Source organism: Anolis sagrei, chromosome 8, assembly GCF_037176765.1.
Source record: "Anolis sagrei isolate rAnoSag1 chromosome 8, rAnoSag1.mat, whole genome shotgun sequence".
Taxonomy (NCBI): Eukaryota; Metazoa; Chordata; class Lepidosauria; order Squamata; family Dactyloidae; genus Anolis; species Anolis sagrei.
In genome coordinates this window covers 8,942,469-8,958,277 of record NC_090028.1, presented here as the reverse complement: position 1 = coordinate 8,958,277, position 15,809 = coordinate 8,942,469, and the positions used below count along the sequence as shown (strand labels likewise).

At 44.9% G+C, this 15,809-nt stretch overlaps 1 protein-coding gene across 2 annotated transcripts in view; it reads left to right on the top strand.

The window, feature by feature from the left end:
* Positions 1-15,809, top strand: part of SMPD3 (sphingomyelin phosphodiesterase 3) — a 280,787-nt gene that overhangs the window by 189,502 nt on the left and 75,476 nt on the right. For both annotated transcript variants that reach the window (XM_060788073.2, XM_067471020.1), the window contains exon 3: positions 4,127-5,780. In XM_060788073.2, the coding sequence (XP_060644056.2) occupies positions 4,434-5,780 (1,347 nt within the window). In that variant the 5' untranslated portion in view covers positions 4,127-4,433. The remainder of the gene's footprint in view (positions 1-4,126; positions 5,781-15,809) is intronic.

The following is a 15,809-nucleotide window of genomic DNA, read 5'->3' as shown; positions in this document are numbered from 1 at the left end:
CCCCTGGGTGGACTTCAGAATGCTCTTTCATTGCAGGTGAACTATAAATTCCAGCAACTACAACTCCCAATTGTCAAGGTCTATTTTCCCCAAACTCCACCAGTGTTCACATTTGGGCATATTGATTATTTGTGCCAAGTTTGGTCCAGATCCATCATTGTTTGAGTCCACAGTGCTCTTTGGATGTATGTGAACTACAGCTCCCAAACTCAAGGTCAATGCCCACCAAACCCTTCCAGTATTTTCTGTTGGTCATGAGAGTTGTGTGTGCCAAGTATGGTTCAATTCCATCATTGGTGGAGTTCAGAATGCTCTTTGATTATAGCTGAACTATAAATCCCAGCAACTACAACTCCCAAATGACAAAATCAATCCCCCACGCCACCAGTATTCAAATGTAGGCATATTGAGTATTTGTGCCAAATTTGGTCCAGTGAATGAAAATACATTCTACATATCAGATATTTACATGACGATTCATAACCTTAGCAAAATTACAGTTATGAAGTCGCAACAAAAATAACGTTGTGGTTGGGGGTCACCACAACATGAGGAACTGCATTAAGGGGTCGCAACATTAGGAAGGTTGAGAACCACTGACCTAAACATTTCTCTGGCACAAAGGTTGCGAGTGGAACATTTTTTACAAGCAATAGGATCCAAACTCCAGTATATTAAGGCATAGAGTATTCTCAATGTATTCCCAGTGCATTCTCATTGAGGACTACAATATTTACCAGTATATTGTCGAAGGCTTTCATGGCCGGAATCACTGGGTTGTTGTAGGTTTTCCAGGCTATATGGCCATGTTCTAGAGCCATTTTCTCCTGACGTTTTGCCTGCATCTATGGCAAGCATCCTCAGAGGTAGTGAGGTCACTACCTCTGAGGATGCTTGCCATAGATGCAGGCGAAACGTCAGGAGAAAATGCCTCTAAAACATGGCCATATAGCCCGGAAAACCTACAACAACCCAATATTTACCAGCATTGTTGACATCCCTCATTCAGACTTCTGAATAGTGAATTTTGTGGGCATCCTCGCACGTATTCCCTAATTTTCCAGAACTGGAATCGTACTTGTGCTCCCGCCTTTCTTTTCAGTCTCGGTGCAAAGATTTCCTTGTTCTCGTGAGGCTGATGAGCTGATGTGATAAAATGTGTCATGTGCACCACAGTCTAGCAACTATCTGCAGATCATTGACAAGTGGCATTTGCCGAGAGACAGAGAGAGCAGAGATAAATGACAGCGGTGTCTCAAGCAGAGAGAAGGAGTGTCATACTATTTTCGTTAAAGTTTCCCAAGCTGCTCATCAAGCTTATGCATGCTGGATTCAAGGAATGTTTCGTAAAGCTCTGAGCCCATCCCAGACCCCAAGACATTCCACTTTTCCACCCCGCTTTAAAAATATCCCACTTTCTCTCTCCTCTTCCCATGTTTCCTCTTTGTTCTCAGTTGTTGAGGGATGCTGGTACATAAAGTGATTTATAGTTTCCAAATCATGACCTCCCTGAACCACTGGAAGCTGGATAGCAGGTGCCCCGGAAGCAAACAAAATACAGCAGAGTCCTTACACGGCTAAAACATGCCTCAACCCGTCTATCAGCAGAGCCCAACTTCCAGCATCTGACCTCATCTGCACTTACTTTACTTAGGCGATCCCTCGTTGGACGAGTAAGATGGTCTTCCATGATGGGTTTCCTTGTGGATTCGTAGGTGGCTGTGGAGCCCTATTCTTGCTCTGCATCTTCTCCCACAGTGAAGGCATTGGTTTCCAGGTGGAAGGCGGTCCCGGTCGGGGTTGGCTTGATGCGCCTTCCTCCTGGCACGTTTCTCTCTTTCACCCACCACTTGTGCCTCCTTGAATTCTGCAGCACTGCTGGTCACAGCTGACCTCCAGCTGGAGCGCTCAAGGGCCAGGGCTTCCCAGTTCTCAGTGTCTATGCCGGAGATTTTAAGGTTGGCTTTGAGGCCTTCTTTAAATCTCTTTTCCTGTCCACCAGTGTTCTGTTTTCCATTCTTAAGTTCAGAGTAGAGCAACTGCTTTGGGAGACGGTGGTCAGGCATCGGGACAACGTGGCCAGTCCAGCGAAGTTGATGGCGGAGGACCATCGCTTCAATGCTGGTGGTCTTTGCTTCTTCCAGCACGCTGATGTTTGTCCGCTTGTCTTCCCAAGAGATTTGCAGGATTTTCCGGAGGCAGCGCTGATGGAATCGTTCCAGGAGTTGCATGTGACGTCTGTAGACAGTCCACGTCTTGCAGGCATATAGCAGGGTGGGGAGGACAATAGCTTTATAGACAAGCACCTTGGTGTCCCTACGGATGTCCCGGTCCTCAAACACTCTCTGCTTCATTCGGGAAAATGCTGCACTCGCAGAGCTCAGGAGGTGTTGTATCTGCACACTGTTTAGTACACTCACAAATTCAGTTTTCATCCAAAATATCCAGAACTTTTAATCTTCATGAGTCCCCCTGGGGAGATAGGACGGGTTATAAATAAAGTATTATTATTATTATTATTATTATTATTATTATTAGCTGCCCTGCCACGTGTTGCTGTGACCCAGTCTGTGTATATGTGTATTGTGTGTGTATATTTGTGTATATGTGTCTATATTTGGTTTTGTGCATGCGTTGTAATTGATTTTTTTCCAGTTTTTTTGGCTTTTAAAGTCTCTTCTGCTGTGTTTTAGTGTTTTTATGAGTGATGGTCACTTGTTGGCCTGAGAGGTGGCACATTTTGGTGTTATGGAAAATTAAGTAACGAGAAAGTCTGCTTAATAATAATAATAATAACAACAACAGCAGTAATAGTATTAGTAATAATAGAATCCTAGGGTAGGAAGAGACCTCCAAGGGCCATCCAATCCTGCCCCACAATCAAAGCACTCCTGACAGATGGACATAATAATAATAATAATAATAATAATAATAATAATAATGTAATAATAATAACAACAATAACAATAGTAATAGATTTCTAGGGTAGGAAGGGACCTCCAAGGGCCATCCAGTACAGCCCTTTCTGCTATAAAGGAGAAACACAACCCCCAAACTCAAGGTCAGTGCCCACCAAACCCTTCTAGTGTTTTCTGTTGGTCAGGGGAGTCCTGTGTGCCAAGTTTGGTTCAACTCCATCGTTGGTGGAGTTGAAAATGCTCTTTGATTATAGGTGGACTATAAATCTCAGCAACTACAACTCCAAAATGACAAAATCATAAATTTTTTTGAGTGATGATCACTCCTTGTGTTGTGAGACGTTTTGTTGCCAAATTTGGTGTGATTTTGTTCATTGGTTCTTTACTCATTACGCACAGAGCATTTTTATATATATATATATATATATATATATATATATTAGGGCTGGGCGGTTTCGTTTCGTTAATTCGTAATTCGTTAATAATTCGTTAATTTTTTCAATTACAAAACGATAACGAACCATTCTGGAGCAATTATTAAAAAAAACGAATTTTCAAAAACGTTTTGTAAATGCTTCGTATTTCGATATTGTATTCGTTTCGTTATTGTTTTGAGGTCGTTTCGTTATTATTTCCGCATGTCTGGGCCAGTTTTATGGTTTAATTAGTGAAAAAAATTTATAATATCACACCAACAGTCAACAACAGAGGGAGAGGGAAGCTTCAGAAGGTTTTGGAGGTTTTTTAGCGTATTTCGCGGTCGCGTCCGCCATTAACGAATCGATTCGTTATAGTTTCGGAAATCGATTCGTTAATTTTTTACCATTTACGAAATTTCGTAAATATCGAACTTTTTAAAAGGAAAATTTTGTAATTATTTTAAATATCGAAACAAAAAAAACCCCCAAATACAAATCTATTTTAGAAACAAATTTTTCCGTTGTTACCCAGGCCTAATATATATATATATATATATATATACACACACACACACACACACACACAGAGATAGATAACATTGCGCATGAAAAGTTGTGTATAGTATACCAGAAAGCAAATGTATTGCTATCTCAGCCTCCATTTGGAATAATTTGGATTTTTGAGTATTAATGAGTATCAATGTATACATTTCTGCGACTGTGCTGCTTCTCCACCCAAGTAGAAACCGTAGCCTGACATCTGTTCTTTCCTCTTTTTTGTCTTTGCAGGTGACATTTTTCTTGCCTCCCTCTGGCAACCTGGCATGGCTCCTTGCAGTGAGCAATGATACACTTGGAAGCCTTCGTACACCCAAAGCCCAAAGGAACGACCGCCTCAACTTGCCTTCTTCCCATAACAACATGAGATGGTGCTGCTAAGGTGATACTGACTTGCTTGCAGGCTGGAAGACACCACCTTGCCAGGAGAGTTTGCATTCCCTCCTTTTTTCCCCTTGCAAACAAATAGCTCTGATGGATGGGGGACGGTGGTGACACCATGTAGAAGGTGCTGACGGGGTGTCCTAACTGAGTTGCAATGGTTTTATACACTTCCCCATTTCCCAACGGCTTTCTATCCGCACTGCACTCTTTCTCCTGGGGCTTAATCTTCCCATGTTACTGGATCGGAGACCGGCTTGTGGGCTCTTTTGTGCCGACCACGTACGAGAAGCGCCAACGGGGAGATGACCCATGCTACTTCCATGCTCTGTGCATCATCATCACCACTCCCATCTACCTAGCCCTCTTGGCGGTTTCGCTTCCTTTCGCCCTCATCGGCTTCCTGTTATGGTCCCCTCTCCAGTCAGTGAGACGACCGTATGTCTACTCCAGGGTGCAGGACAAAAGCCACATCCACGGCGGTACGTTACTCACGGAGTGGAAGGCCTCCAGCAATGGGAAGAGCTTTTGCTTTGGCTCTGCGAATGTCTGCTTGCTCCCGGACTCCTTGGCCCGGCTCAACAATGTGTTCAACACACAGGCACGAGCGAAGGAAGTCGGCCGACGGATCCGAAATGGTGCCAGCCGGCCTCAGATCAAAATCTACATAGATTCCCCCACCAACACGTCCATCAGCGCCGCGAGCTTCAGCAGCTTGGTGTCGCCTCAGGGTGGAGAAAGCAATAACCGGGCCGTCAATGCGGGCCTCAAGAGGACAACGTCCATGGAGTACAAGGGGGATAACTCTGGTTCAAACAACAGCGAAGACAACAAAGATGGCAAAGCTGGAGGAGAGGCCAACGAGGGAGAAGATGGCAACACTTGCATTGTCCGAATTGGTGGAGAGGATAACGGCCACATTTCAGACCCAGAGGCGGATGGGTTGGGTGGCCAGGTGAATAATAACAGAGGGCCAATGGACCGTTCCCCAGAAGCTGAGGCTGAAAGCTTGAAAGGTCAGACACCCAACCATAAGCAGAAGGAAGGTGACTCTGGAAGTTTGGATAGCTACACCGCTTCTCGAGAGTCTCTGGTGAAGGCACGCGCTGGAGATGGCCCGGTGGACCAAAGCACCATCAACAGCAAACTCCTCTACAAGGCTTCGCTCATGAAGAAGACCTCGGTGAGGAAAAAGAGGAACACCGACGAGCCCTTTGACCACGAGATCTCCGCTTTCTTCCCTGCCAACTTGGACTTCCTGTGCCTCCAGGAAGTGTTTGACAAAAGGGCGGCGGAGAAGTTGAAAGACCAGCTCCACCATTACTTTGAATACATTCTGTACGATGTTGGAGTCTACAGCTGCCATGGCCACTGTACATTTAAGTTTGTGAACAGTGGCCTGCTTTTTGCCAGCCGTTATCCAGTCATGGATGCTGCCTATCACTGTTATCCCAATGGGAAAGGAACGGACTCCCTGTCTTCGAAGGGGGCCCTGTTTCTCAAGGTAGGACACTTTCTATATTGAATCTCTTCATTGTGCCTTCAGATATGTACCTGGTCAGCAGGGCTGTGTGTACCTTATAGTAGGCTTGGTTGATCCAGCTCGTTAATTTCTAATCTCGTTAAGAAATCGTAAATAAAATACCTTTAGAAGCGATATCGACGCATTTTGGCAACCCGGAAGTGTTTTTGCCATAGAATCATAGAATCAAAGAGTTGGAAGAGACCTCATGGGCCATCCAGTCCAACCCCATTCTGCCAAGAAGCAGGAATATTGCATTCAAATCACCCCTGACAGATGGCCATCCAGCCTCTGTTTAAAAGCTTCCAAAGAAGGAGCCTCCACCACACTCCGGGGCAGAGAGTTCCACTGCTGAACGGCTCTCACAGTCAGGAAGTTCTTCCTCATGTTCAGATGGAATCTCCTCTCTTGTAGTTTGAAGCCATTGTTCCGCGTCCTAGTCTCCAGAAAAGCAGAAAACAAGCTTGCTCCCTCCTCCCTGTGGCTTCCTCTCACATATTTATACATGGCTATCATATCTCCTCTCAGCCTTCTCTTCTTCAGGCTAAACATGCCCAGTTCCCTAAGCCGCTCCTCATAGGGCTTGTTCTCCAGACCCTTGATCATTTTAGTCGCCCTCCTCTGGACACATTCCAGCTTGTCAATATCTCTCTTGAATTGTGGTGCCCAGAATTGGACACAATATTCCAGATGTGGTCTAACCAAAGCAGAATAGAGGGGTAGCATTACTTCCTTAGATCTAGACACTATGCTCCTATTGATGCAGGCCAAAATCCCATTGGCTTTTTTTGCTGCCACATCATATTGTTGGCTCATGTTTAACTTGTTATCCACGAGGACTCCAAGATCTTTTTCACACGTACTGCTCTCGAGCCAGGCCATATCAAAGCCGTGTCCGCCATCTTCCTTATGACTTCCGGCAGTGAATCGTAAATGCTGGGGGCATGGCCTTCAGGAACAGTTGTTCTTACCCACGCCCACCTCCTTCCTCTTTGCATTGGCGGCTTTGTGAGGTGGGCTTTGCGAGGTGGGCTTGGCTACCTCCCTGGCGACAAGTGGCAATGCGGAAGAGCTGGGCATAGCCACACCCACCTCACAAAGCCCACCTCGCAAAGCCACTGATGCAAAAAGGAAGAAGGTGGGCGTGGGTAAGAATTATTATTAATATTATTATTATTATTAAACTTTATTTGTACCCCGCTAGCATCTCCCGAAGGACTCTATGTGGCTTACAAAGGCCAAGGCCTCAGCACACTATATACAATATATACAAAACCTAAAGCAAATTAAAACAATTAAAGCAATATAAACAACAGGCAATAAACAATACACTAAGACAGAATAAAACTGGGCCGGGTCAGAGTAATGGGGTACAGGATTAAAAGTGCTGATGTGACAGGAGGTATATAAGGCTTATAGGGCAAGTGCAGTGTGCGGCGTGCAGCAATCTTAATACTAGTAAAGTGCTTATGGGACTTGGTATTGGAGATTTCCTAATCTGGGAAGGCACATTGGAACAGCCAGGTCTTCAAGTTCTTTCTGAAGACTGCCAGTGTAGGGGCCTGTCTAAGATCTTTGGGGAGGGTGTTCCAGAGTCGGGGGGCCACCACGGAAAAGGCCCTGTCTCGTGTCCCCACCAAGCGCGCTTGCAACGCAGGCGGGATCACAAGCAAGGTCTCTACAGATGACCGAAGTGAACGCGTGGGTTCATAGATGGAGATGCGGTCACGCAGGTAGGATGGTCCCAAACCGTTCAGGGCTTTGTAGGTAAACACCTGCACCTTAAATTGGGCTTGGAAGATAAACGGCAGCCAGTGGAGCTCCTTGAACAGGAGGGTTGACCTCTCTCTGTAAGGGGCCCCAGTTAACATCCTGGCTGCTGATCATTGGACCAGTTGGAACTTCCGAGCCGTTTTCAAGGGCAGCTGTTCCTGAAGGCCACGCCCGCAGCGACCTCCAAGGAGGACTGTGCTTGGCCATGCCCACCTCTCCCTTTTGCATGGGAGCTCGCAGCAAGGGAAGGAAGGGAAACTGTGAGATTTTAATGGTTCTGGAGGGAGGGAGGAGCACCTTCCATTAACGAAACAAAGGAAGCGATTTGTATTTCCTGGTATTTTTAAAGAAAATTTCAGAAATAATTTCAAAATCGAACCGCCAGCACCCTCTATATACAAAACGAGTTTAGAACCATTTTTTCTTGATCAACCAAGCCTACCTTATAGGTCTAGATCTCTATGTAAATGACAAAGATTGGGAACCTTCAGCACTCTAAACACTTTGGAATAGGACTTTCCCCAGTCCCTTATTGATGGCCATGTTGGCCAGAGACACCTTGTGGCTTCCATGTTAATACAGCAGTAAATCTGGACTTCACTGTAAAGTGAAGCTATCCAAGGTGCTGAAGCCTATCTGCAAAATTGGTTCAGCACCTGTAATTGTTCCTTTCAAACTAAAAGGTGGGGCCTGGTGGGGACAAGGGACAGGGCCTTCTCGGTGGTGGCCCCGTGACTTTGGAACTCTCTCCCTCTGGAGGCCAGAACCGCCCCATCCATCCTAACATTTAGGAAACGGGTGAAGACATGGCTGTGGAGTCAGGCCTTCGATGAATGAGACAACACCATAGGACCCTGGATGGAAGTAGATCCATCTTAATTGGACGACTGACCACTGTAGTTTTATATATAGTGTTTTTAAAGTTGTTTTTGTCATTGTGATCTATGATATTTTAATGAGTGTATATGTTTTTTTATGGCTGGAAACCGGGCTGAGTCCCTCAATGAGGTTGAGAAGCTCGGTATAGAAAACTGTGAAATAAATAAATAAATAAATAAATAAAACCCAGAGTGCTGCACTCCAGAACAGGAAAAGCCCTCTGACTTTAAGCACCACACCGTTGATGGAAAACAATCCTTTTATTGAAGAAAATTAGAAAGCAGTAAGGTAAAAAAAAAAAACACTTTAAAGGAATAGGTAAATCCAATTAGGTAGGAAGATAGGCCAAAGCAATAGTCCAGAAATGTCCATAAAAACAACGTCAAATTTCCAATTAAAATGCAAGAAATCAGGAAACATAAATCCAAGGTATGAATATAAAAGCATAGAACAAAACCATGAAACAAAGGTACATAAAACATGAATTTTCCAAGCAAAGCTTCCATGAACAAGGCAAGGGTCTTGACTTGATTTCAAACTATGCTTCATCTGACTCCATATCCTGTACTTGGGATTTTTATCTCCCCATTAGCTATGTCTCTAGCACTCAGAAATTGGTTTCGCTTTAGCTGAGAATTTCTTATCTTTTTCTCTCGGAGCCTGGCAGATCGCCGAAGCCACTGTTCGGCTCTCCTGTTTTGACTGATTTTCTACCGTCTATCTATTTGCTCATTAACTTCTGTAGGTGGGCCAGGTGCCGAGCTATTTTCATGTTCCTTATCATGGGAACTCTTTGGTAACAATTCAGAAAGTACACTATCATCCCCACACCCTTCAGGGACATTCTCATGGGAAACTATACTTTGCACAGAGTTCTCCTGGTCATTCTCTGCATCAATATCACTGGCCAAACCATTGCCATCTTGAAACTCATCTTGCAACTCATTGACATCATTCCCCACATCCAAAGCACCCTGATCCTGAAACACAATCACAGTCTGAGCTCCAACACAGAGTAGATTTACTGCTTTGCTAATAGGAATCCACCAGACACTGGCTTCACTTAGGATATCCACTCTGTATCCCATATGGTAAAGCATGGAATATTAGCTAACTGAATTAACTGAAATAATAAAAATAACAATTTGAATGGGCCATTTATAAGATCCCCAGGGTCTTAAATTCACCCCTAAGTAGCGATGTGAGTGTTGGATCAGGATTCCACAAGGCAAGGGTTCAAATCTCTGTTCTGTCTGTCACAATCTCTCAGCTTTTTCTGTGTACGTATTCGTCTGTGTGCCTTCAAGTCCCCCGTTGACTTATGGAAGCCTCCTGACTTTCATAAGGGGATAATAGTTTTGATAGTTCTTCCTTATGTTCAGATTCCACTTGAACATGAGGAAGAACTTCCTGACTGTGAGAGAGATCTGTTCAGCAGTGGAACTCTCTGCCCTGGAGTGTGGTGGAGGTTCCTTCTTTGGAGGCTTTGAAACAGAGACTGGATGGTCATCTGTTGGGGGTGCCTTGAATGCAATTTTCCTGCTTCTTGGCAGAAGGGGGTTGGACTGGATGGCCCATGAAGTCTCTCTGATTCTATGATTCTATATGTATAATATTTATAGATTATATTCTTTGTTTACATGCAAACTATGTGCAGCCCTGATGGTTTCTGATACCAGAAATGGGATGCGTGTACATTTGATGCATTGGTTGTCACTTTGGCTGGATGGCTATCTGTCAGGAGTGCTTTGAATGCAATTTTCCTGCTTCTTGGCAGAAGGGGGTTGGACTGGATGGCCCATGAGGTCTCTTCCAACTCTATGATTCTATATGTATAATATGTATAGATTATATTATTTGTTTACATGCAAACTATATGCACCTCTGATGGTTTCTGTTACTAGAAATGGGTTGCTTGTAAATTTGATGCATTGGTTGCCACTTTGGCTGGATGGCCATCTGTCGGGAGTGCTTTGAATGCAATTTTCCTGCTTCTTGGCAGAATGGGGTTGGACTGGATGGCCCACGAGATCTCCTCCAACTCTATGATTCTATATGTATAATATTTATAGATTATATTCTCTGTTTACATGCAAACTATGTGCAGCCCTGATGGTTTCTGTTACCAGAAATTGTATACTTGTACATTTGATGCATTGGTTGTCACTTTGATGCCACCACGTTGCACCAGTGGGGAATGTTCTACTGCACAAACCTCATTGTGGACATGGGAGGTGAAATCATGGGGTGTGTTTTCCTGCATTGCCTTTATTTCAGTGGAAACTTCTATTTGCTACCTTGAGTGAGAATCCTTTCATCAGCTATGTACAGTAGGTCCTCCACTTTTGTGGAGGTTTATGGGTGCAGAACCCCTGAAAATGTGAAAAAACAGACTCTCTCTCTCTCTCTCTCTATATATATATATATATATACTAGCCATCCCCCGCCACACATTGCTGTGGCCCAGTCTGGTGATCTGGAAAATGAAGCAATTACAAAGTGTTGATTTCTAATATATGTAATGTCTTTATCAAGAATTCAATGACTGCACATTGCTTAAGTCGCATTGACCGACCATCTGTGCAGGGTTCCATACTTCGCACTTTAACAACACAACCGTTCAATGCTAAGGCTTCCTAGGTTCTTGTGGGTTTTTTTTCGGGCTATAGGGCCATGTTCTAGAGGCATTTCTCCTGACGTTTCGCCTGCATCTATGGCAAGCATCCTCAGAGGTAGTGAGGTCTGTTGGAAATAGGACAGTGGGTTTATATATCTGTGGAATGGCTGGGGTGGGGCAAGGAGCTCTTCCCTGCTGGAGCTAGGTGTGAATGTTTCAACCAACCACCTTCATTAGCATTTGAAGGCCTGCCTGAGCCTGGGAAATCCCCTGTTGAGAGGTGTTAAGATGTGACTGGTTGTTTCCTCTCTGCTGTTTTGCTGTTGTAATTTTAGGGTTTTTTAATACTGGTAGCCAGATTTTGTTCATTTTCATGGTCTCTTCCTTTCTGTTGAAATTGTCCACATGCTTGTGGATTTCAATGGCTTCTCTGTGTAGTCTGACATGGTGGTTGTTGGTGTGGTCCAGCATTTCTGTGTTCTCAAATAATATGCTGTGTCCAGGCTGGTTCATCAGGTGCTCTGCTATGGCTGACTTCTCTGGATGAAGTAGTCTGCAGTGCCTTTCATGTTCCTTGATGCGTGTCTGGGCAATGCTGCTGCGTTTGGTGGTCCCTCTGTAGACTTGTCCACAGCTGCATGGTATACGGTAGACTTCTGCAGAGGTGAGAGGATCCCTCTTGTCCTTTGCTGAACGTAGCATTTGTTGGATTTTCTTGGTGGGTTTGTAAAAGGTAAAGGTAAAGGTAGTCCCCTGACATTAAGTCCAGTCATGTCTCACTCTGGGGTGTGGTGCTCATCTCCATTTCTAAGCCGAAGAGCCAGCGTTGTCCGTAGACACCTCCAAGGTCATGTGGCCGGCATGACTGCATGGAGCACCGTTACCTTCCCGCCGGAGCGGTACCTATTGATCTACTCACATTTGCATGTTTTCGAACTGCTAGGTTGGCAGAAGCTAGGGCTGACAGCGGAAGCTCACGCCGCTCCCCGGAATCGAACCTGCGACCTTTCGATCAACAAGCTCAGCAGCTCAGTGCTTTAACCCACTGCGCCACCGGGGGCTTTGTAGATTGTTTGTATGTTGTGTTTCTGGCTACCAGTATTAAAAAAAACTCTAAAATTACAACAGCAAAACAGCAGAGAGGAAACAACCAGGCACATCTTAACACCTCTCAACAGGGGATTTTCCCAGGCTCAGGCAGGCCTTCAAATGCTAATGAAGGTGGTCAGCTGAAACATTCACACCTAGCTCCAGCAGGGAAGAGCTCTTTGCCCCACCCCAGCCATTCCACAGATATATAAACCCATTGTCCTAATTCCATTATATACTAATCAAGGTGGTCAGTTGAAACATTCACACCTAGCCCCAGCAGACAAGAGTCCTTTGTCCCACCCTGGTCAGTCCACAGATATATAAACCCTTTTTCCTAGTTCCAACAGACCTCACTACCTCTGAGGATGCTTGCCATAGATGCAGGCGAAACGTCAGGAGAAATGCCTCTAGAACATGGCTCTATAGCCCGAAAAAGCCCACAAGAACCTAGTGATTCCAGCCATGAAAGCCTTCGACTAAGGCTTTCTGCCAAAACGGAACTGTAGAGGAGAGTCTACTGAACAAGCCAGTACATGCCGCATACCAGTACTGCCATCTGTTGAGGAGTTAAGAAGGTGGAGGCATTACTTTTCATTCAACCCTCATAGGATCTCAGCCATCGTCTTTTATAATTCGACGAAACTCGAGGCCAATGATCATCACATTCTATGGATGCTGCTGCTTCCTTAGCTGTCTCCTGTCCTTGTAAGCGCTTTACTTTCAAGCAAGTGTCCTTTCAAGAATTAGAGGTCGTCGCTTTCATTTGCAAATGGGAGCCAGGGCTTGGAATCCTCTGAGATTTATAGCATTCCGCTGCAAAAGCCTTCTTCATGTGTATATGCAAATGCTTCTCTGTGCTCTGATTAAGAACAAGGGACTGAAAGTACAGCCAAACGTTCAAGAGGGAGCGAGGAGGAGTGCCAGCCGCTGCCCAGACTCATAAACAACCAGATCCCCTTCACAGGAAAGTCACCAGGTTTACGGCACCAAGACTTCGCTGCCACCTTTTCTGATGGCCTCCAGCATTTCACTCAGGGAAACTGGGATGTATATGGGGGAGCAACATCTTTATTAATGACTTAGATGAAGGGCTAGAAGGCAGGATCATCAAGTTTGCAGACGACACTAAATTGGGAGGGAGAGCCAAGACTCCAGAGGACAGGAGCAGGATTCAAAACGATCTTGACAGATTAGAGAGATGATTGGCCAAAACGAACAAAATGAAGTTCAACAGGGACAAATGCAAGATACTCCACTTAGGCAGGAAAAACGAAATGCAAAGATATAGAATGGGGGACAATGCCTGGCTCGAGAGCAGGACGTGTGAAAAAGATCTTGGAGTCCTCGTGGACAACAAGTTAAACATGAGCCAACAATGTGATGTGGTGGCAAAAAAGCCAATGGGATTTTGGCATGCATCAATAGGAGCATAGTGTCTAGATCTAAGGAAGTAATGCTACCCCTCTATTCTGCTTTATATACACACACAAAACACATATACACAGACTGGGCCACAGCAACATGTGGCAGGGGATAGCTTGTGTGTGTGTGTATATACATATATATTAGGGCTGGGCGGTTTCCTTTCGTAATTTCGTAATTTGTTAAAAATTCGTTTTTTTTTTTTTTGGTTACGAAGCGATAACGAACCATTCAGGAGCATCTAAAAAACGAAACGAATTTTTCAATTCGTTTCGTAATTGCTTCGTATTTTTTTCGTATTCGTTTCGAAATCGTTTCGAAATCGTTTTGTTATTATTTCCGCATGTCTGGGGCAAGTTTTATAGCTGTTGTTTGTTTAATCAGTGAAAAAAAATTATAAATATCACACCAACAGTCAACAACAGAAGGAGAGGGAAGCTTCAGAAGTTCCCCCTGTCCCATTTGGAGGGTTTTTAGCGTATTGCACGGTCGCGTCCGCCATTAACGAATCGATTCGTATTCGTTTCGTATTCGTTTCGTATTGTTTCGTAATTTTACGAAATTTCGTAAATATCGAACTTTTTAAAATAAAAATTTCGGAATTCTTTTAAATATCGAAATGCAAAAAACCCCAAAAAACAAATCGAGTTTAGAAACATTTTTTTCTGTGGTTGCCCAGCCCTAATATATATGCCTATATGTATGAGTGTGCGTGTGTGTGTGTGTGTGTGTGTGTGTGTGTGTGTGTATGGAGCCCCCTGTGGTGCCAGTTCGAATCCGGGGAGCAGAATGAGCTCCCACTGTTAGCCCCAGCTTCTGCCAACCTAGCAGTTCGAAAACATGCAAATGTGAGTAGATCAATGGCGTGAAGGTAATGGGGCTCCATGCAGTCATGCCGGCCACATGACTTTGTAGAGGTGTCTATGGACAACACTGGCTCTTCAGCTTAGAAGTGGAGATGAGCACCAACCCCTGGAGTCGGACACAACTGGACTTAATGTCAGGGAAAAACCATATATATATATATATATATATATATATATATATATATATATAGGAGCCCTCTGTGGCGCAATGGGTTAAACAACTGAGTTGCTGAACTTGCTGACCGAAAGGTCGCCAGTTCAAAACCAGGGAGCAGGGTGAGCTCCCACTGTTAGCCCCAGCTTTCTGTCAACCTAGCAGTTCGAAAACATGCAAATGTGAGTAGATCAATGGCGTGAAGGTAATGGCGCTCCATGCCATTGTAGGTGTCTATGGACAAAGGTGGCTCTTCAGCTTAGAAGGGGAGATGAGCACCAACCCCTGGAGTCGGACACAACTGGACTTAATGTCAGGGAAAAACCATATATATATGTGTGTGTGTGTGTGTATGTATCTGTATATGTATATATGGAACCCCCTGTGGCGCAGTGGGTTAAACAACTGAGTTGCTGAACTTGCTGACTGAAAGTCACCAGTTCAAATCCAGGGAGCAGGGTGAGCTCCCACGGTTAGCCCCAGCTTTCTGTCAACCTAGCAGTTTGAGATATGTATATATAGTTTTGTGGGGTTTTTTTCTAATAGGGTTTCCTGGCAGTTGGGAAACCCATTTTTCAATCTGAGGAGGAATCGTTAGCAATCTTTTGTTCCATCGCTCAGTTTCACGGAGCAGGTCACATCTCTCCAAGGCCTGGGCAGCGGCTTCTGTCTCCGGCTCCCCTTCATCTTGTGCATATATGAAGGATTAAGGGATTAAAGCCCAGTCTGCCTCCGGTGGCCTGCAGCTCAGTCCTGGATTTATTCCCCACCTCGGCGGGCTGGCAGAGAACATTTTTCTTTCTCCCCCCTTGAAGGCCCGTAAGCTTCTTTCCCAGCAAGCGGGAGGATTGGCAGACTTAATTAACAATTCCCAGTCTCCACTGAAGTCACAACAGAGATGGGAAAAGGAGCCCTGTCAATGGGTTGCTGTGAGTTTTGCAGGTTATGGTGCCCCTCGTGGCACAGTGGGTTAAACTGCTGAGCTGCTGAACTTTCTGACCGAAAGGGTCGATATGGAGAGCAGGGTGAGTCCCACTGTTAGCCCCAGCTTCTGCCAATCTAGCAGTTCAAAAACTTGCAAATGTGAGTAGATCAATAGGGAAGGTAAGGGCGCTCCATGCAATCATGCCGGCCACATGACCTTGGAGGTGTCTATGGACAACGCCGATTCTTCGGCTTAGAAATGGAGATGAGCACCAATCCCCAGA